Here is a 22,574-nt window from a genome sequence, read left to right on the forward strand (position 1 = left end):
TCTTCTAGATTCTAACCGTTGCAAATATGCCACTGTACGAGTTCTCAAAGATCTTTCTCGCAGTTCATTAATCGGCGAGGATGGACTTTTCACAATAGTCGGAAACGCAAATTGTGATAATCCTATTTTTAAAAAGAGTAAGTAATAATTCACTATAACTGAAAAACTTAAAACATATTATTTCAGTTTTATGTAAATAAAATAAATATATACTTAAGTAAAGAAACTGTAAATAAATAACAGTTATCAGAAGAATAATAAATATCTGAGTCATTTTTAATATAATATGGGAAAACAAATCAAATAGTAAAAACAATGGAGAAATCTCCGATCAAAAATTTAATAAAAATACTTTTATTAATATTCTTAATAAAATTAATTAGTAGAAATTTTGATTAGTCAAAAGTAAATTTTCTTCTTATTTCAAATATTTCTTTCTTTTTGTCTCCTATTTCTAATTCATTTTAATAAAATAATAAAATAAAATAGTAAAATTATAGTGCCTAAAAACAAATTGTTCTCACATTCACTAAACCTGGAGTCAGATATATAGATTCAAAATTTAATTGTTATTTGATTAAATGATATTTTATTTTGAAAGTATTAAGATATTTAATTGTTCCAGTTGAAATTCCTTTTTATAGCTACAATAAATATAAAAAAATGCTATTTTTAAAAATGCGCTTTAACCAATTACTTTCACACTATAAATAATTTTATTTTAACTATTTCCCACTTTATAATTTAAAATTTATTATCATAAATTTTGCGAAATTCTTAAATTAATCGTTTTTTAAATTCACAACCAGATGGCGCACTTTATCTAATTTTAAATTAGTAATTGGTTACTTTATAAATAATGATTGATTATCCGAAAAAATTGCAGCAGCTTACTGTCATGCAGAATGCATCGGTTCACCGATTTCGAAACTCTTGCACTTTGAGAAGCGAAAAAGCGATCACAAAATTCCATCTTTATTTTCTCGTATACAAAATATAGAAGAAGTATTGTAATCGTCAAGAAATTCAAAATATATATTTTGAAGAACCTTCACGTTTCGGACTTCCTTGAGTTCGAAAAACACATTTTTGGCATTATATTTGTCTGTCTGTGAACACAGTAAGTCAAAAAGAGCTTAAAGATGAGTCAAAAGTTTTAGCTAGACGCATGGAAATAAGTAATGATCTTAACATCTTAATACTAAAAATTAACTAACGAAATCTATTCAGAGTAAGTCTTTCTATCCAACTGTACAATTGAATACGATTGCTAGAAAATACAAAGGGATTCGACAGAAAAAAAAATTGGTACATAAGCTTAGCATCTACATTATAGATTCGTATCATCTATAATGTATATTTAAAAACAAATCCGTTAAAAAGCTGACCATCTGTTGTTCTGTAATTTTGCAAGCATTTAATTGCGATAATTAAAAGTATGTAATAATTTAGGTAACTGAAATATGATTCACAGTTTTAGCCTCGATTGCTTTGATCCTTATCGAATTCTGAGTCGAATCTGTCAAGAGGTTGACCATCTGTCAGTCTATTAGCAAGTTTGACAATTGTAATCTAAAAACCTCAATGACTTAAATAAATGAAATTTGATATATGATCTCGTAGCTTTCTTATTCTTCATGTAATAAGTGAAATCTTTTTTCCTTAGTTCTGAACATTGGAAGAAAATTTCAAAATTAAAAATTTGAGGAAACAATGAAAATGTTTTGGATTCCTTTTTAAAATGAATTCTATTGTTAAAAATTACACAAAAAATCTGTATTTAAAAATTATCAATATTTAAAAAAATGACATCAATTAAATTAATGTCATTAAAAATGATAATTTTTAAAGTTTTAAAATGATTTTTTCAAAATCAATTTTTTGTAATAATAATTGTGGAAATTATAGCGGATGAATGACAAAATTTTACATAATTTTTGAACTAATTAAAATTCCAATTAAAAAACTTTTAAAAAATTGCTACGTGGTACATAATTCTTCTTCCCACTAAATTATATTTGTATCAAAATTTGGTAACTTTAAGCCAAACGATCTGTCCTGTGGAGCAGTCGGATACACATAGATATAAACATTCCTTTTTAATGTTTACAAAAGTGGAGATGATTTTCTTTTGAAATGTATCTAACCTTTTTCGATATCCTATATTTGTCATCTTTCTATTATACTTTGTTACCTGTATTCAACAATTTTCATGGAAAACACTTTTCTATTTCAAATTAATCTTTATACTAGACGCTTATTTTAATAATGTAATTAAAATGTGAAAGAATACAATTTAAATGTGGGATATAATACTCTTTTTATTTTCAGCAAATGAAGTTATTCTTTTGCTGACAGACGAGCTTATTCTACCCAACACAGTTATTCCGCTTGACTATCGTGCTGAAGTTTTTGGAATTCCCCCAGGACGTACTGAAATTTCATTCTGTAATGCAAATCCATCGACTGAGACAGATGATGAGAAATCATCAGATGAGATAAAACAAATCCTTGATAAATCAACTGATACTTTTGACCATGATCCATTTCCTGATAAATCAATTACTGATACTAAAGAGGCTCCACCAAATGTTGAAACTTTTGAGGTACAAGAAACCTCCTGCAAAGGCCACGAAGATGATTCGTGTCCTGTGTGTGACGACATCGATTCCATATCTTCTGAGGAATATTGTGATTCCGGATTATGTAAGTATACTTATTTTCTCATACGATATGCGAAAAATAATAAATAGCAAAATGTAATAAATTATTACTTTGTAGTATAATTTTTTTTTTCAAAATCCTAAAAAACTACTTTGTACCAAGTGTTTTTTTTTTTTTTTTTTTTTTTTACTTTCTCGTTTACGTAGTATGGAGAAAGTATAGTAATAGTCAAAACAACTCGAGATTTTGACTAAACTCCACGTCACGAATAGACCACCCCTTAAGTTCGGAAAACAAATTTTTGGAAAATGTTCGTCTCTCTGTCTATGACAAAGATTACTCGAAAGCCCATTAAAATAGACCGTTGAAACTTGGTAGACAATCTTAACACCAAATTTGCAAATTTCTATCAAGTTTTGAGTAAATTCTGTTCAGAGGAAGTCCGTTTGTCTGATTGTTCGTATCTAAGTTAACACAATAACTGCAAAAAGACGAGAGCTAGATAGATAAAATTCGGTACACAGATTTAACATATATAATGTAGACACCTGTCAAAATTTAAATCAAATCCAATTATGTATTGACTGTCTGCCGGGCTGTACTTTTAGAAACATTTAAAAGCGATAATTTAAAAATATAGCGATTTAAATATACCAAATGTAGCATGGAATTTTGTGAACTAAAAGTGTTAGTTTGTGTCAATTTTTTTTTTCAATCGATTGAGAAAATCTTATCTAAAATACAAATTCGAATTTCGGATACTATTAACTGTATGCTAGGGATTAATCGCCAAATAACTCGCCAAGGATGACACGAAAAATTCAGTAAAAGTGCTAAATTCACGCCAAAAGTTAATATTTCGTAACTATTGTACGCCAATGCCATATAAGATGTTCTCTGGCATGAGAAGTTTACTAGAGAATATGTGAGAACATTTTGGAGAGACTTCTCCTTCTGGTTTTCTAATCGATTCTGAGTATGATAATGGTATATTATCTTTCTATTTCAGTAAATAAATATTAGGGTACACAACGGGTTGATCAAGATTCTTTTAATTAACTGCAAATTTTTTCTTCAGATTTCATGAAGAAATAAACTATATACATATATTTTTTGAATATCTTAAATGATATTGTTCAGACACATTCAATGAAATTTGAAACGATCTCTCTCTCTCTGATTACTGAGACATCTATTTCTACAAAGAGAGCGTCGCTATGAAAATTTTCACAAACGTGATTCATTTATAAGAAACGAGGATTTTAATCCCTTTTTTGCGGTCTTATATTAATTTAACTTTTTTTATAGCTAAAATTGGGTATTTTAAAAATTATTTGTAAATATTTCTTGTTCGTGCTTCTTTTAAGAATGTTCTTTGCCTCCAAACTTGTTTACATCTGATTAAGAACTATTTCTTGGATTAATTACTACTACTGTAGATTTAAATTATATTTTTGTCAGTGTTTAGACAATCAGATTCATAAGATTTTAATTACATATTAAATCTTTCAAAAGATTGATTTTTTTTTAATTTCTAAATATACTGAAAATATGAATTTATGAAATGTTTTTTTCTGTTTTTATCTCTTTTGTATAGAAGTACTTATCCACATCTCAAAGAGTTTTTTTAGTATACAGTTTTATTCTTTTTTAATTTTAACATTCTAACTCATTCAGTCATTATAATAAAATAATAATTCTAAGATTACTAATAATAAAATTGACAATAATACTATTTAAATTTTTTAACTACATTCTACTATTTAAATTTTTTAACTACATTCTACTATTTTAATTTTAACATTCTGACTCATTCAATCATCACAAAAAATAATAATTCGATGACTACTATTTACAAAACTGACAATAATACTATTAAGATTTTTTAACTACTTTTTCTTTGCAGCTTTCTTTGCTGAGGTCATTGAACATGAAATAGGTAAGAATGGATATTTATTTATAACTTTATAACTAATGACCTTAATTCATGTCGTATCACAACGCGCATGTTATGGAATTTCTGCTTGAATGTTTCCCTTATTCTATAGTAAAGTTTCAGGGCTTTTAGATTCTGCAAAATGAGCAATTCAATTCAAAACTCATGGAAATTCGTATTTTTCATGTCTGCTTCTTTTTTCAATTCTCTCCTTTCGATTCAGAACCATGATATATTTTAAAATTTTAACTTTTTCTTCAATATTCCTGAGATTATTTTGCCCATGGTTGAAGCTTCGCATTCTGTTATAAATATAACTTCTGCGAATAAAAATAGCTTGATTAGAAGATGAATGAATGATTTCATATTTACATTAAAAGATGAAAACTTTCTATAAATCAGAAGTATTAACTTTATATAAAATATTTCAAAATTTTATCTTTTTTCTCGTATTGTTTAGCGATATCATTTCAATTTGGATTTTTATTTTGTTTGAAGTACAATACACCCCCGAGTATACGGTTCGTGACTATTCGGCTTCCCTACTATCCGACCCAGTTTCCTTTTATCGTAATTAAAAGAGGAAGGCAAGGCTTCTATTAAGTCATCTATTAAAGAATCTTTCAAAACTTAAAAACTGTCAGTTTTGACTCGTATCTTAAGGTTACCTTTTCATATCTGTGTAATCATTTGTCAGTGGAAAATAAAATCAGTTTGTGATAATTTTCTTAAGAAATAGGACTACGATTTATGTTAATGTTTTGTTTATGTTTCATATATATTTAAGTTAGGCATTATAGAATTCATGTTCAAATGTGAACATTTTATATCCTTTAACTTATTTTTTCTCTAATAAATTCTTGAAACATGCGGTACACTGTATAATCATATATAAATTGCCAATAAAAAACCTTCTATTTTAAGTCGACGTGGTTCTGGTAACTCCTTCTATGATTCACAGCGCCGCGGCTGCGTTCACATTCTGCGTGGCTTGAAATAAATGGAAGGCTTAGTACTCAATAAGGAGTGAGAAAATACGTATTTTAACAATGAGCTTTGGTATAAAAACTTTGTCTACTGGTATTGATGGGCAAAGAAATGAGTTTATAGAATTCCGGTTTATCCGGGTCTTTTTTGTTATTCGGCATGCCCTTCCGCCGCATTAGGCCGCGGATACTCGAGAGTGCACTATATTTAATTTTATATAAAATATTTCAAAATTTCAAGCCTTCACCTTTTCCTCATATTTTTCAGCGATATCATTTCAAGTTGGATTTTAATAATATTTGAAGTTTTACAAAACTTAGCATAGTTTTGCTAGTTTTATGAAATTTATATTATTTTCATTTCGTTTTCAGGAGATGAAAAGTGCACAAATGGAATAATCGTGTCGCTTTACGACTTAACTGTTCGTAATGGAGTCCCAGTGTCGGAAGTGCACAAAATAACGTACACGATTCCATCACACTGTGAATGTCCTGCTTTAAAAAGTAAGTCTAAGTACTGACCAGAACGCTGTCTTATACCCCCGTATTCGTAATCATTCTGGTCACTGAACAGTTTGGTGGTCTATGTTACGGGGATTTATTTAAATACCAAAATATTTACTGTATAAAAAAACAAAAATAACTATGCACAGAATTTGCAAATGATATTGAGAGGAAATCGTTTACAAAGATTTGCAACTTTGAAAAATTATTTGGAATAATAATATGCAGAAAGATAAAATGTATGAATATATATATATGAATTCTGACGTCATGATAAAATATACATATTATCATGACGTAATAGATGAGAATGCAGTTATAAAAATGAAATGGGAAATAATCAGGTTAATGGAAACAAAGAGAAATTCTGTTTGTTGATATTTATGAATGCAAATGATAAGAGACTGTGGTGCTTGTTTTTCCCCTTAGTCTGTATGAGTATGCCACTTGATGTTGTGAGCTAGGGAGGCAAGAATAGATCTCTATTTTCACTGGCAAATTTAATTATCCTATGGATTTTCTGTCTGGAGAGGAAGTTGCTGGCGCAATTCTTGTTCATGGCTTGGTGTACAAGAATGGCTGAAAAGAGTCGCCGGCAACTTCCTTTCCAGACAAAAAATCCATAGGATAATCAAATTTATCAGTGAAAATAGAGATCTATTCTTGCCTCCCTAAGGCATCTCTGATTCGAATACTAAATATGAAAAGCGTTGGGGATTTGAGCAATTTTACAAATTTTAAATGTTGATATACAATTTATTTCGAGAAATGCCTACTAATAAAAAAGGGTGAATAATTTTATTTTTTATTTTCTGGTCGCAAATCTTGATATACATTCAGTATATTCTTACAATCTCTAGGGCACATGAGGTAACTAGAATTGTCATTCTTAAGAACTAGATTCTAGAGAATAGCAGAACTTTATCCCTTTCAAATTCCAAAATACGTCATATTATTTTCCATATTCATAACAATAATCAACTTTCAAAATTTGATTAGAAAGCTTTGCATTTTCCATGTATCTGAATTGTTATAGCTCTCTTTCCAAACTATAGCCATATACGGAAGTTAAGAACCACCAAGTTGAAACACGCCTTAAACTCCCCCTCATCGATTAGAATATCAACTAATGCATAATATTTATTGTTTTTTTTAAATATCATTCTTATTTTATTTGCATATTTCTTTCCATTGTTTGTTCTTTTAAAAATATTTTAGAGAGTTATTGTCCGCGTTGAGTTTCTGTGTGTTTGTACTCTATTTTTGGATAAAGTTTTTTCGAGTTTGAATTTGAATCTTATTTTTACTTTTAATTTGAATTCATTTTCGCTTTAGCAATTTTGATTTCGTATTACCGCCTTTCAAGCATGTATATAGTTTTATTTCAATTCACATTATTTTTTTTTACTTTTTCCTTTTCAATGCTCATGCAATCAGATTGGTAAAATGAATTATTTTATGCACAGTGACGTGATGTTCTGTTCCGTATCCAAATGCTTTTGCCCCCCCCCTCTTTTTTTGCTAAAACCAAAATACTCTCTTTGAGAAGCTACTACAGAAAGAACAAATGGAACGAACTAACAAAGAGTCCAAATAATATTCTCAGGCCTCTTTTCATGCTAGCTTTGTACCATTAAAAAATTTTTAGAGCACACGAAACGCAGGAGCAAAATTCAGCTATTCATTTTTTTCCTTCATCAATAGACCCATTATTCTATGCATTATTCTTTTCACTGCTTTGGATATAGCTAAGCATCACTATGTGTTTTGCACGAATTTTCTTTTTTTCTACTTTTTATTTCTCACAACGATTTAACTGTCCGAAGCATGTAGAGCTGACATGAGTAAAAGGGTAGGAAATATTCTAGAAATACAAACTACTTCTATTAAGGGCTGGAAGACATGAGAAAATACACAAATGGGAAAAGAATAATGAAAACGTAACCAATAGGAATACTCTTCCCAAAACTTTCTCGCATACCACTAAATAACAATATTATTCTCCATCCCTCATCTCCAAAAACTTTCACTCTTGTTCAAGGCCGTGTATGTTACAGAAGCTCAATATTTTATCTTCAGAGTTCTGCACATGAGCCTTTTATGCTTCATAATACAGTGGTGAAAACTAGGTATGCATGATTACCACCGCATTTTTTCTACCGATTGAAACAAAATTTTGATACAATCTTAGTAATAAGATCACACTTTAAATTTAATTCATCTAAGTCATTACATTTTTGAATTATAACATGAGTGCAAACATACAGACCGACAGATGGTCAATTCTTTGACGAATATGGGTCGAAATCTAATACGAATTTACATTTGGATATTAAAACTGTGAATCAAATTTTTACCTATCTAGCTCTTCATGTTTTTAAGCTATACTTTTCACTTGTGCTCGTATAAACCAACAAAATTCTTTTTATTGGATTTCGTTCAAAATTCTAAGGAATTTACAAATTCGGTGTAAAAATTAAGTGTCAGATTTCATCCACCTAACTCAAAGAGTTTTGAGCTATCCTCTTCACAGATGGGCAAACATATATTACTTTTAAAAAATGTTTTTTTCGAACTGTGTGAGACCCAGAATGTTGAAAATCAAAAAAAATCTGGAGATTGAATTCTTCACTTTGTATATTTCGTATACGAAAAAGAAAAAAGAGCATAAATAATATTTATATAATATAATAAAGAAACAGGGAATAAATAAATATACATACCTTTAAATAAAATAATAAATACAATTTATAAACACATCTGGATTATGTCAAAACATGTAATAGAAAAAAGTATGTATACATACAAATATTTATGGACTTCACTTAACATAGGCGAGGAGCAAGCGTACCAAGTATATGTAAAACACACACACACACACACACACTGAAGATACAAAACAAATAAAAGAAGAGACAAATCTATGCTCATAATCCAATTAAAATTAAAATAAAATTATGCGTGAAATGATATTGATAGAAGGGATTAAGATAAAAACAGAAGAAAAAAAAAGAATTTTCATCTCGTGTAATCTATAATCTAATGTACACTGTGTAACAATTCTTGAATTTATTTGCCATAACATTTACTTGTCTTTTTTAATTATTTCAGGAGGCGAACTTCTTGTGCTGCTATCGGATGAATCCACTCTTATTGCAGATGATTTGTCTATCAACCTCTCTAAAGGAAAATATTTATATTCATCTCCACTGAACACAACGTTTCCTCCTTGTTCCTTCGGAGATTCGTTACAAGCCCGAAGCAAAGACATAAGTAATATTACTGTGTTAGACTCACCATATCAGGAATTGCGCAAAATAATGCCAGACTTGTCTGAGTATGCGTGTCCAACAATTGATCATACCTGTCCCATATGTAGAAGTATGAATGACGAGGAACTGCTGAATCTCATCTGTTCCTCTGAAGAAGGTAAGTTGAATATAATCAGAAAATATATTTTAAGATCATTTTCCTACATGCCACAGAAAAAAAACATTGCTTAACATATATATAAGCGATGTGACTAGCGTTTGTTCAAAGCCTTTCAGAGTCAAATCACCTTTTATAAAAATATGAACTTTGTTAGTATATTCACTTTAATTGGGATTCAAAAGCTAATGTTTAAACTGAGAGATATAATTATATAACTCCAATTCTAAAAGTGTTCTAAATGATGCAAGTAATTATATTTTATGTTGTTTGAGTTAATAAATGTACTTCTCAAAAGTTATAAAATTTAAATTTATTATACATGATTCTATTTGCTATATATCTTAATCCTATCAGATATATATAAAAAAAATATAAATATTTTTAAAAATAAATGTATGAAATATTTTTGATAAGCTAACATTTAAAAAAAAATCCAAATTTTTCTGCTATGGTAATTGCTTGAGTTTTAAGGCTTTAAATATCGCCATTTTAGACCAATTTATCATCTTTCTTATAAAATTTGATAAATCAAATCCCATTTCCTTTTGGGACCATTAATTGGTTCAAAGTAATGAAATTCGGCGATTCATTAATTTGGACTGGTCCGTACGATTACTTAGATTTTCAGTTTGCAACAATTTTTTTTAAATTTAAAATCTCAGAATATTTTATTAGATATGATTAATGCGGTTGGCCGGAGAGAGGCAGGGCTGTTTTAAAATAGTGACATCATGATTTTTTCAGCAGTATATTTATTGACTCTAACTTATGTTAGAGTCAATAAATATACTGCGTTTACTCAGCGTTTATAATAAATATAAATATACTCAGTTATACTCAGCGTTTATATCTCTGACCTAAACCGATATATACATCAAGAACCAAATGTAATCATGCTAACTGCACATTCTAAACGCAGTTGCTATATTCTCAAATAAATTATAGAAGTTAGTTACTAAATCGTTGTTCAGATAATTTGTATTGCAGTACACTCCCGATTACCCGCGGAATTGGGTGGCGCGGCGGCCGCGGATAACAAAAATCGCGGATAATTCGAAAAAAGCTAAAAACGGGTATAGCAAAAGAGAAAAAGGCCATCCCAACTTTAAAAAATCGTTTTATGTACGTAAAAAAAAACCCAGCAGGAAATGTTTAACTAACGCTTAATATTTTAGTAAATCACTCAAAACTAACCTAAAAAGCATTTTGTGAATGAAAACAGAAAAGTGCTTTGCACTTACGAGAGGCGTCAAGGACACACAGAAAAATTAATACATATGTACTGTTTTAATACTGTAATGTATTATGTAATTCCAAAAGCATAAATGTAAAACTACACCTTTTTGAAGAAATCAGTCATTTGTGTTTGCTTCTTGCTTTGGAAGCATTTTCTATTTGCTTGGAAGCAAAAAAAAACCTAGTGCGGCAGGCGCGGATAATCCGCTCCGCGGATAATCGGGAGTCTACTGTATCTCCTAATGAAATCCTATTTGGAACATTTGTTGCTATTTCAATCCTGAGAAACTTAAGGGTTCCAAGTGGTTTTTATCTTTTAAGTTAATTATTAATATTTCTGCAATTTGATGGACAAGTGTGTAAAGGAATTATAATTTTTTTCCATAGGCTACAGAAAGAATTAATTAATTAATTTAATTTAATTTTGTGACATCACCTAGTAATAAGTTTCCAAAATAATAGATTACTTCCAGTTTTGTAATACAATTTCTGCCTTGAACATTTTATCATAATCTAAACAATAGAAATTATGGAAAGATAACGAGCATCAATTATTGCTAAATCATATTTATGGATTTGTATTTCCTACTATTGAAACTATCTCATTTTCTTTTGGAAAGATTAGTAGTATTTCTGAAAATTTTTCTGTTAAACATTATTTTTCCCAAACAATATAAGGGAAAATTATTAGTGTTATGTTTTTATTTATTTTTTATCGTAAAATGATTGTAGAATCATTACGATAACATTCAGTTGTATAATTTTACCCAGGCGACCTATTGTCAAAATACGGATTACACTCATTTCTTCTAAATAACATAACCAGCGTGTTCATACATTAATACTGCAAATTATTCCAAATAATGATCTCTGTATAAATAAGAATAATCATAATTATGGAATAATCATTGATATACAAATAATGGATTAAATATCTCTAAATAATCATCCTAGTAATTTTATTATTAAACATTATTTTAAGGTATTTTTGATATATTAAATCATACTCGTAGAATTGTTTCATCTGATAAAAAAAATTCTAAATTAAATTGTTCTTTTTCAGTTTTGTTAGTATCAAGAAGTAAAAACCAGAAGGAAAGTAAGTACTTTTCCAGAAATATTCCCGATAGATTACTTTCCATTTATAAATTATTTATAGAAAATATTTCGATATGAAGAATTTTTTCTAAAGGTTTCTTATCTTCATAGCAGCACTTTTATATAATAGTTGTATAATTATCAATAAATCGTCTCTATTCATTACAGATAAAGCACTGAAAATAAATGTTTTTAATTGCTTTTACTGCTAAGTTAATACTTTGCAAACGATTATTTTCACAAACTGAAATTCTTTTAGTTAAATTTAAATCAGTTTAGAAACAATTTCCTGATACACCGAATACTTTTTCTCCTGAAGCTCAAAAATCAGGTATCGATTTAGGAAGGGACAGACAATAACTAGTTTTCATTATTTCAGCAAACGTATTGAATTCTGCTTAAAAATTAAGAAGAAAATTAAAACTTTAGATTTTTTCCCATAAGTTAAAGATTTCGACAGAACTGCATTTAGCTTCAACACTATTATGCTGATTATGCTCAGCATCCTGAAATAAGAAAGTTTGAATCATGAACTCTACAGAAATAATTGTATCCAAAACCAAGCTCAATTTAAAACCAACATTAACTGAACATAAATGTGATCTGTGTATGGCTTCCGTTTAAAATTACTGAAGAACAATATAAAGGTTATAAGAGAAAAAAAATGAAAGTATGAGTATATGCATAAATAATTCTACCGTATATGAATATATTTTGCACGTATAATTTTAACACCAATAATAAATCTCTGTACAATTTCCGGTACAAAATGCATTCTGTACAGTATTAATTACAATTTAAATAAAGAGAATATCGCATTATTTATAATCTTAAAAATTAAAGCACATAAATTTATTATAGTAAATGAAATAGCAACAAAAATTGCTGTGTGCAAATAACTAAGTTAAAAACTAAAAATGCCTCAATATCTTTTTCTTAAAGAATGCAGACTTTTTGTTATTTATATAATGATTTTAATGGATTGAAAACCTCTAATTAATACATAAATCTGAATTAATACATAAAAAAGAAGAAAAATATTATTTATTTAAATAATACAGTAAAAACTATAAAGAAAAAGAAGAATGAAAAAAAAAATTTCATCAGTTTTGCTATTTATTATAATTTGTAAAACTTTAACTATAGTTTTCTAATCAATCGATATACTTATGTTTTTGATGTTTTTCTCTTCCATATTGTTTATTTTCCTTTTTCATTTTGTTTCAGATACGAGAAAATTTTCCAAAATTGGAAAGGCAACGTTTACAAGTGAGTATTCAAAAGTAAAACAATTTTGTAATTAAATGGAATGTATAATCTCCTCATAGCATGGTGAAATGACATGACATTCCAATTAAACTGACAATGTAATAAAAAAAATCAATGTGAGAGTTGTTTAAATTAGTATGTTTACTTTACTAATTGCAATATGTAGCTTTATAGACCTTAGATTATATATATATAAAATCTAAGCATATAATTTTTGGATCAGAAGGCAGTTTTGAAGACAATGAAGGCAGTTCGATTTTTTGATGTCGTTTTATTTCATTCCTGGAGGCACGATTTATGAACAAGCAAAAGCGATGAACACAAACATAAGACAGAACGATACAGAGCGAAATGAGGGAAAGCTAATGAAAAGTTTATCCCTGTGAATATATACTGTGAGATTTTAATAGGGATTTTTAACAAGTGTCAATCACAAGCAAGGGAAACACAAGGGACTTTTAGGGGAATTAGTTTATATCAGCAATAATTTATTCCTTCACTCGGAGTGTGGAAACGTGTCGGCTTTTAGCCTATTTAGCAATTTTAGAACTCATGTTGAATTAATTAAATAGAAAAAGTGGAATAGATCAGGAAATAAGAGAATATTTTAGAATGAAGTTAATATGGGCTAAATTAAGCTAAAAATTAGGAAATTAATTAAACTTATATTAATCTTTAAAATATCATTACACACATACACACACACACACACACACACACACACACACACACACACACACACACACACACACACACACACACACATATATATATATATATATATATATATATATATATATATATATATATATATATATATATATATATATATATATATATATATATTATAGGGATTTTTGGGTCACGAGGGGTCAATACTGTTGGACTATGGTCACAGAAAAAATCCCTGATTCCCATTAAAAGTTATTAATCGTCTGTGAACCACCTGCTTCTTTTCTATTTGTTTTTCCAGAATTTGTTAATGTGGATCTTTGCCGATCTTTTAATCTTTTTCTGTATACTTGTATGTATCAATAATAAAAATTTATCATTGTCAAATGAGAGAGTTTTTTTATCAAATATTTTTTAAATGTGACGTTGCTGAGAATGCAAAGACATTCAAATCATAGGAGAAGAAATTGCGTAATTCTGTGATTTAGTATTTTCAAACTTTAATAAACATAGATCGAAATTTTTTATGCATTCGAAGCACAGATCATTAATTCAAAATTTATTTAGAATTATTATTAATTTATTTAGAAAATAATTTAGTTCTACTTTAAAATCATTAAAACTGTGGTGCAACGAAGAAGCAGAAAAACATTTTATTATTGAACTTAGAAGTTGTGTAACAACTCAACTCTACCTTATTTATTGACTTGTATTCTAAAGATTTGAAATATGCTTTAGAGCTATATCTGTTAATCTACGATCATTATATTTAAACGTTTTAAATGTAAATTAAATGTAAATATTAAATGTTTATGTCGTCTAACTTTGGATTGAATTACTTTAACAAGAACACACCAAATGTATTTAGAGGTATGAGACGCGTTAGGATAGAACCTGGGACCTTTTTGGTTAGCAGTCCAGTAACGATACGATTCTTCCAAAACAGCTGTCCGGGTAGAAGCGCTGTTACTGGCTTATATGCAAATCACAGTACTCTCCCTCCAGTGAGTCGAAGGGGAGACGAACGATCGGATGTTGAGTGGTGTATTGAGTTATTATTATTAGTAGCTGATGTCTTAATGGGCCTGTACCCAGTTTGAATAGCGCCAAGCGTTATGGCGAGAGTGTGTTGGTGATAATGCGCCAAGTGTGTCTGGCGACTTTTGGGTTGCTGCGTCACGCGAGTCTGACGACTTTGCTGCGCCAAGTGAGTCTGGCGACTTTAGTTGCGGGTAGATGGCGCCACAACAGCTGTATGAAGGTTGAAGGTTCAGCGTCCGAGGTCACCAATTTAGAGATGAGGGACGCACTAGGATAGAACCTGGGACCTTTTTGGTTAGCAGTCCAGTAACGATACGATTCTTCCAAAACAGCTGTCCGGGTAGAAGCGCTGTTACTGGCTTATATGCAATTTACCACATGTATGACAGCACGACTTCTTCAGTTTCGCTTTAGTCATACCATAAAACCATTAAAGTTCAATAAAACAAAAATATGAATAATAGCACTGAATAAAAAGAAGAAAATGAAATCGATGTTCCATTTGAACTGATATAAAATGAGCTTTATACCAAAATATTCATGATATCGTGCATTATGCACTATTGTTATTGAAAATGACTTAAGTATTCTCTTCGCTTATTATTTATACAAATTAATATAAAATATGCCTTATGTCATTTTAAGTTTCAGAATATTTCATATAAATGAATTTAATCAGTAAAAATCATTTACAAAATCTATTAATTTTTATTAAAATCTATGCTAAAATCGTTTTTTTTATATATAATCAATTTAGTTGAAGATTAATATATAGTACAATAATAAACACATATAAGAAATGATTATATTATAAAAAACTTTAATAATGAAATATTGCTCATGAATCATGTTTGCGGCAATCATTTAATAATTTTGTGATTTTGTTTATATGAAATAAGGGATTGAAGATAATTCAAATTTAAATAAATTTTAGTAATTCGTTAGAAAATTTTTATAGTTATTGCAATTCGAGAAATTAAACTACTATTTTCTGACTGTATGCATTTTTATTTCAGAACACAGAGTAAATGGCAGTTATACTTTAGAAATGAGCGTTGGTAGTAAGTAGTAGATTTATTGATTAAATCGTATATAATAATAAACCTTTTATTTTTTTTTCCTTGTAGAAATTACCAATAAATGAAATTTCTGCTGCAAAAGCTTACTTTTCATTAAACTGAGAAAAATGCTGCTTTAATGAATATTTTATCATATTTTATGCTATTTTCAGGATGATTATTTTTTTTATGTTGATATCACTTTTAAATCAAATTCTATATACAAATAAATATTCATATTAATATAGGATATCTTTTTTTAGCTGCATTAACTTCACATATTTCCATCGTTTTATATAATCTATCTAATTTATATTTATTCTTCAAAAGTGTTTATATTAATTTCGTAATGATTGATAATACAATTATTGCAAAACTTAAGCAACAGGTGCTTTTTCTGTCATAACTCCACGAGAAATCATCCGAGAGACGAAATTCAGAAATGAGAGACAGAAATTTGTACTTCAACGATGACGAAAGCATAGTTGCGCAAAAAACGAATACAATGCATATAGCATGGAATCAAACAAACAAAAAAAAGGCTTTATTGAGCTGACAATATCGCTACACATGATTGTCTGTCCAAGAAGGGGGGCAACAAGTAGATGTTCTTTAGTATGGGATATAACTGCAATGGTTGCTTCGCACCGTTTCTCCATACTCAGCACCATATTGTCCAACAGTTCTTGAGGTAAGAGTGACCATTCCTCCTTCAGCTTCTGTTTCAGTTGTTGGGTGTTCCCCGGAGGATGTAATCATGCCGCAAGGCGTCTCCCCAAAACATCCCACACATGTTCTATGGGATTTAAATCAGGAGAGAATGCTGTCCAATCCATTCGAGGGATATCTGTACTTTCCAGTAGCTGCTGAACTAAACATCAACTAAACATCAACAATCCAGTGTAGCCGTGCATTGTCCTCCATAAAAATGAAGTCTGGTTCAATAGCACTTTAGAACAGACGCACATGGGGAAGAATCACCTTCTTACAATCGCAATCTCCTGTTACAGAACCTATGTCGAAAACGTGGAGCTCAGTCCGCCCATTCAACATAATGCCTCCTTGACGACAACTCCAGGACCACCATAACGGTCTTTTTCCGTGATGTTCCGTGATGTTACCGTGTCCCGACATCTCTCTAAATCAACTGGCGTTGAGAATCCCTTGTGGCACTGAAACGATTCTCATCCGCAAAGAGGACACGACTCCTTTGATGAGATGTCCAGTTTTTGTGCTCCTAACAACCCTCTAAACGGTGCTACCGATGGCCAACTTTCAAAGCGACGCAGTGTTCAGGACGGTGGGCGAATAGGCTACCTTTGTGAAGGCGTCTGGCCACAGCAAACCGCGACACTTATCTCCCTGTTGCTGCACACAGTTGCTGAGCAGTGGCGCTTACTGACTGCTATCAGGTTCTTTTCGCTTGCACGACAATATATCGGTCATCCACTGCAGTTATTTTCTGAGGGCAACTACCATCAACCTTTCTAACAACTTTACCTATGGTTTGGAAGGCTTTCCAAGCTCGCGAAACGACACTTTTGTTGATTCCGAACTCTTCAGCTACACTGGTCAAACTGCGCCCCTCCTTAAGCTTTTCGATCATTCTTCCACGTATGAAGTCGTCCAAGTGATTTCGTATAGTCATATTTCACGAAAGAACTGACTTGCACTTGCAGTGAATGTCTTTAATTTCGCCCGCGTTCTTCTTTTCTTTGAAATCTTGAGCTGCGCGCGCCGACTGCACGCCTTTTTGCTACACTCACGTGGCCTATGATGTTTCGTTCCTGACATTTGCATACGCATCGTCTTTCTACTGAATTGAGTTTTCATTGTACTGATCGCAATAATCCCTTTTCTGCAATTCCATGGCTACCTGCTTAAAATTTACATTGTTACTTAAGTTTTGCAAGACCAGTGTATCTAAGGAAATGTCTTTATTTCATCTAATTTGATTAATATTTCATCTAAAATTTCTGACTTGTTTACATGACGTAATTTGTTTTTCCCCAATTTGAATGGATACCATGTGTTATTTCCGAAAAATGAAAATGCGATGTCCATAAAAAAATAAGCAACGGCTGAAGAAATGACGTTAAAAATAAGCAATTGAATTAATATTTACACTTGTAATATTTTTTAAAAAATCGTATTAACAATTATATTTATTTTTAGGATGATTTGTTTCATTCTTTTGTTTTTTAAACTTTTTACTTTACTCTCTGACTAAAGGGAACATAAATTCGTAGATAGGCGACACTTCATAGAACAGTTTCTTCCTAAATTGATTTTACATGTGTATGTGATTATTTTATTTGCAAAAAAAACCTAATTCATTTACTGCATTAGATAAATATTTTTTTAACAGAAGGTGATGATACAGTTAAGCGAAAAAAATTATTAAATCTGATTAAAAAAAAGTAGATTATAAATGATAATCTACACTTGAAATTAAAAAATATATATATATATGTTCGAATTTATCAAAAATACTCTTTAATGACGTTTGCTATACAGCTTTAAATAATAATAATAAAACTCTACTTTATTTTCCATAAATTTGACAACTGTTAGTCTAAGGGAGAAAACAAATTGCTTTCTTTTATTTGAGAAACTTATTTTTTACAGATTAAATCGTTTTATTCACAATATATTCCCTTTTCATGATATTATATAATAATTAAAATTAAATATCAATAATTGAATCTGGGAAAGTCAATCTTAATTTTAAAGAGATACAAACAGTACTATTAAATTCTATAATTCATGGAACTGTTTTGCAGAATACGAAAATATGTGTTATCTTCCTTTATCTGTTGGGAACTGCAAAGAATCGTTAGAACGTTATTACTACGACATAAAAGATGAATCATGTTCCGGCTTTACCTATACAGGATGTGGAGGAAACGCTAATAATTTCCTTTCTGAGAGTGATTGTGAAAAAACTTGTTTTGGTAAGAGAATTATTTTGTCAAAAATGTCATTAATATAATAAAAGGAAACAAACACTTCAACACTGTTACAAATTAATGAAATATTTTTTCAGAAGCTCAGTTTTTCAGTGGTTTTTTGATAAGCAATTCTTTTAATAGAAAAACTCGGATTTTTCTAAGTAATAATTACATTGTTTGTAATATGGATATAATAATACATCTTATGCCATAGAAAGTAATGCATTTTTATATCCACGTCACAATACTTAATAATTCATTTGCAATTCTTATTCATTGAATAACTTCATTGCTCATTTTCAACTCTCTTTGAAACCTACAAAAACCATTTTCATCCAAAAATTAATTAGAAAAACCTACAAAAACACTTTTTATCCAAACATTAATTAGAAAAACCTACAAAAACCATTTTCATCCAAAAATTAATTAGAAAAACCTACAAAAACCATTTTCATCCAAAAATTAATAAGAAATACCCGTTCGAATGAGTCTTTTGAAACATTAAATAAATTTAAAAATTGCTGGAAAAATCTTTTAAATATCGTAAAGAAATTTTCATTTGCAATACAGTTTTCACTTCATTCATAATAAGGTGCACCAAAGGGGAGGGGGTGGCAGCATCTCAAGTACGAGGATGAGAAGTTATTGAATAAACTAGCAAGTTCCTGGTTCTTTTGCCGATAGAATAATGGAATCATGACTTGTTAATGGTTTTATTGCTCATGGAAGGAAATGCCTTCTAGTTAGAAGAAGCTAGGAGAAGAGACACTTCTGTTGATGTCTCTTCTCCATGGTTCTCAGTCCCTATATTGTTATTCACGACGGTCCAGTCAGTCAAATTAAACAGAATGTGCAAGTGATGAGATATGTTTCTCTTATGTTTCCTTCAAAAAATAATTAAAATATAAATGCATTCAGGAATTATAAAAATTTACATATTTTGATATCTACATATTATTAAGATTACTAATAATTTCCGTTATAATAACAAATATATAACTTTTTCCATTATTTATGAAGTTCAATGTATAAGATCATTGATAAATCTACAAAGTCGAAAATTAAATATTTCGATTAATATTTTTTTTTTTTTTTTTTTTTTGTATTTTTTTAAAGTGGAAGATTTATGTGAAGAAGGAATTTTGGATATTAAGAAAATTGTGAAAAGTTCTGACGATGCCAGTTATTTAGACAGTAAATTTTATTATACTTTGCCGGAACACTGCAGTTGTTCGGAAATGTTAAAAGGTAATATTATGATATTAGTTTCTTTTTGAATAAGCAAATATCTTTTTTTTGCTTTGTGATTCGAACTCTTGTATAGTAATTAGTTAACAAAATAGCAATAAGATAAATTTTAATCTGATATTCTGTTTTCTAGATGATTTCAAATAATTTAGTAAGACATTTAAGCAGTGTTTATGACTAGATGCAGGAAAAATATGCTTTTTATAAAAAGACTAGAAAAAATAAAATGTGGAGATTAAAAAGAGACACTGGATAATTTTAATTAATACACTCAAGTGCGAGAAATGATGAAGCTGCTTTTCTTAATTGCTAAATTTTTTTCGATATCTAGTACCAATATTAGTTCCTCCCCCCCGCTAGGAATGAATTAATTTTTAATAAGTGAATAAATTCGATTGTTTTTGTTTCTATCTAATTGATGTAACCAAGTAGATTTCATTTTTTAAATGTTAAATTCGCAATGATACTTCTGCTACAAAAACGCTTTAAAAGCAATGAGAAGTCTTGCAGGATGACAATAAGGAACATGATAGTATTAGTACAAAGCTCTAAAAACTTGTAAAACTCGTCAACAAAATTATTTTTTAAAACATTTTGCAACTTTTAGTTTTAAAAAAAAATGTGCGGAAAATCAATGGAGTCATGGCTTTATAACTCCAAGATTTTGTCTCAAAGCATTGTATCTACTTAAAGAAATTTTTATTTTTTAATTTCTGCTCAAAAGTTCGAGAAACATAGGAACACACATTCCATCTGTCTTTTTAGTACAGGATGAAATCCTTTTATTTATTTTAAAAAGAAAGATCTATAATCTGGTCACAATTCAGTGAAGAAACGAAATTAAAACTTTATAAAATTTAATAAATTAATACCTTAAATGAATTCAATTTCGATTCTGTGCAGGAGGTGGCATCCAGTATTACGTTTGTGAAGAACTATTATTAGATTTATTAATAATTATGACAATAAAATGTATTACTATTTAAAAAATAAAAAATGGAATAATTAAAAAAATTAATAACATATAATTCAAAAATGGTAAAATATAGAAAATGGTTTTAAAAAGTCATAAAACAATACGCTTTTGCTATGAAATCAAAATTTTGAATTTATTTTATTAAAAAACTGTTGATCGAAGTAAAAATCATGCAAATGTATACTTTGAAAACAATTCGATAAGAAGCCACAAGAACGAAAAATTGTAAGTGATTAAAGATTAAAACACATTGTCATTGGAACTAATTTGTCTATTTACATCAGCACTTCATGAATTTTAAAATTTTTATTTTAATCTCTATAGTTTTGATAAAAAATATTTTTTCACGTTTTAGTACATTAACAAAAACTTGTTTTTTTTAAAGCAACAACAACAATCTTTTTAAAATATTTAACTTGGTTTGTTTCATGTTTGTAAAGACAGAAGTTTGTAATCGATATTTTTGATCCCGTTTCATACCTGTGAAATTTCTATTAAAATATTCTATTTTAAGTTTTGAAAGCTGAATCCTCAGTTAATCTTGAATTAAATTGAATTTTGATTCAGCATCAAAGACGACACTTGGTAGTAAGTATAAGAAGCAACAGAATATAAGATAGAGAAATAGAAAATAAATTATATTAATATATATATATGTGTATGTGTGTGTAAAATTACTAATTTTTAATAAAGTTTTTCAAATTCAATTAATATTTTTGTTATTTGAATCTAATATTGTTATAAAAGTAAATTCACTACGAATCTTGAAATGAATATCAGATTAAATCCATTCCAATCGAAATACTACAAATAAACAGTTATGAATATTAAAATACTTTCATAAAACTAATAAATTTACAATCATGTTGCATATAATTATTTTCCACTGTTCTTTGAAAACACTAATAATTGCCAATCCTCTAAAAATTAAAACTGGGTATTATTTATTTTGATGGTTTATATCGTTACAGGAGACAAAAAGGGTGTTGGTTACCTGTTGTCAACAAATCCGGAAGAGCTTAGTACCAACTCTATACAACTTTCTCGAAACTATTACTTTGTTCCTTTGTCTAAAAGTCAGCGGAAGAAGCAGTTTTCTTGTCCAACAGATAACAGCGCTGAAGATTCGAGCGAAAATAATATCAGTGATAGTGAAGTAGCTGATAACACAGATTTACAAACTAATGCTTCTGTAGAATCATCGAAGAAAAAATCTGGGTTTGTTGGAAGACTTTTTGGATAATTTGTATATATATCATCATTTACATCAATTTTTAAATAAATCAATTAATTTTTCTGAACTTTGCTTTTCATTCCTTGTTGCCGATGCTTACTTCTATGTCATTTGTGTAAAATATGATTAGTTAACAAAAGGACGCATTCCCTGTTTGGGAACACAAAAACTTCTCATAAATTTTTCAATATTTGCGGAAAAAAATTATTAAGATAGCAATCGTAAATCAAAAATATTTCAATAAAATTTATTAAATAGCCATTCAAAAA

General features: G+C 29.1%; 1 protein-coding gene across 1 annotated transcript in view; it reads left to right on the forward strand.

The window, feature by feature from the left end:
- The window catches only part of LOC129962298 (uncharacterized), a 91,324-nt gene extending 69,010 nt beyond the window's left edge, over positions 1-22,314 (forward strand). Inside the window, exons 25-35 of the mRNA XM_056076045.1 lie at positions 9-137; positions 2,332-2,706; positions 4,571-4,603; positions 5,959-6,090; positions 9,202-9,519; positions 11,822-11,857; positions 13,084-13,125; positions 15,855-15,899; positions 18,680-18,850; positions 19,964-20,095; positions 22,043-22,314. Of these exons, the coding sequence (XP_055932020.1) occupies positions 9-137; positions 2,332-2,706; positions 4,571-4,603; positions 5,959-6,090; positions 9,202-9,519; positions 11,822-11,857; positions 13,084-13,125; positions 15,855-15,899; positions 18,680-18,850; positions 19,964-20,095; positions 22,043-22,314 (1,685 nt within the window). The remainder of the gene's footprint in view (positions 1-8; positions 138-2,331; positions 2,707-4,570; positions 4,604-5,958; positions 6,091-9,201; positions 9,520-11,821; positions 11,858-13,083; positions 13,126-15,854; positions 15,900-18,679; positions 18,851-19,963; positions 20,096-22,042) is intronic.
- The last annotated feature ends 260 nt before the right edge of the window (positions 22,315-22,574 follow it).

Source organism: Argiope bruennichi, chromosome 2 (genome assembly GCF_947563725.1).
Source record: "Argiope bruennichi chromosome 2, qqArgBrue1.1, whole genome shotgun sequence".
Lineage (NCBI taxonomy): Eukaryota > Metazoa > Arthropoda > Arachnida > Araneae > Araneidae > Argiope > Argiope bruennichi.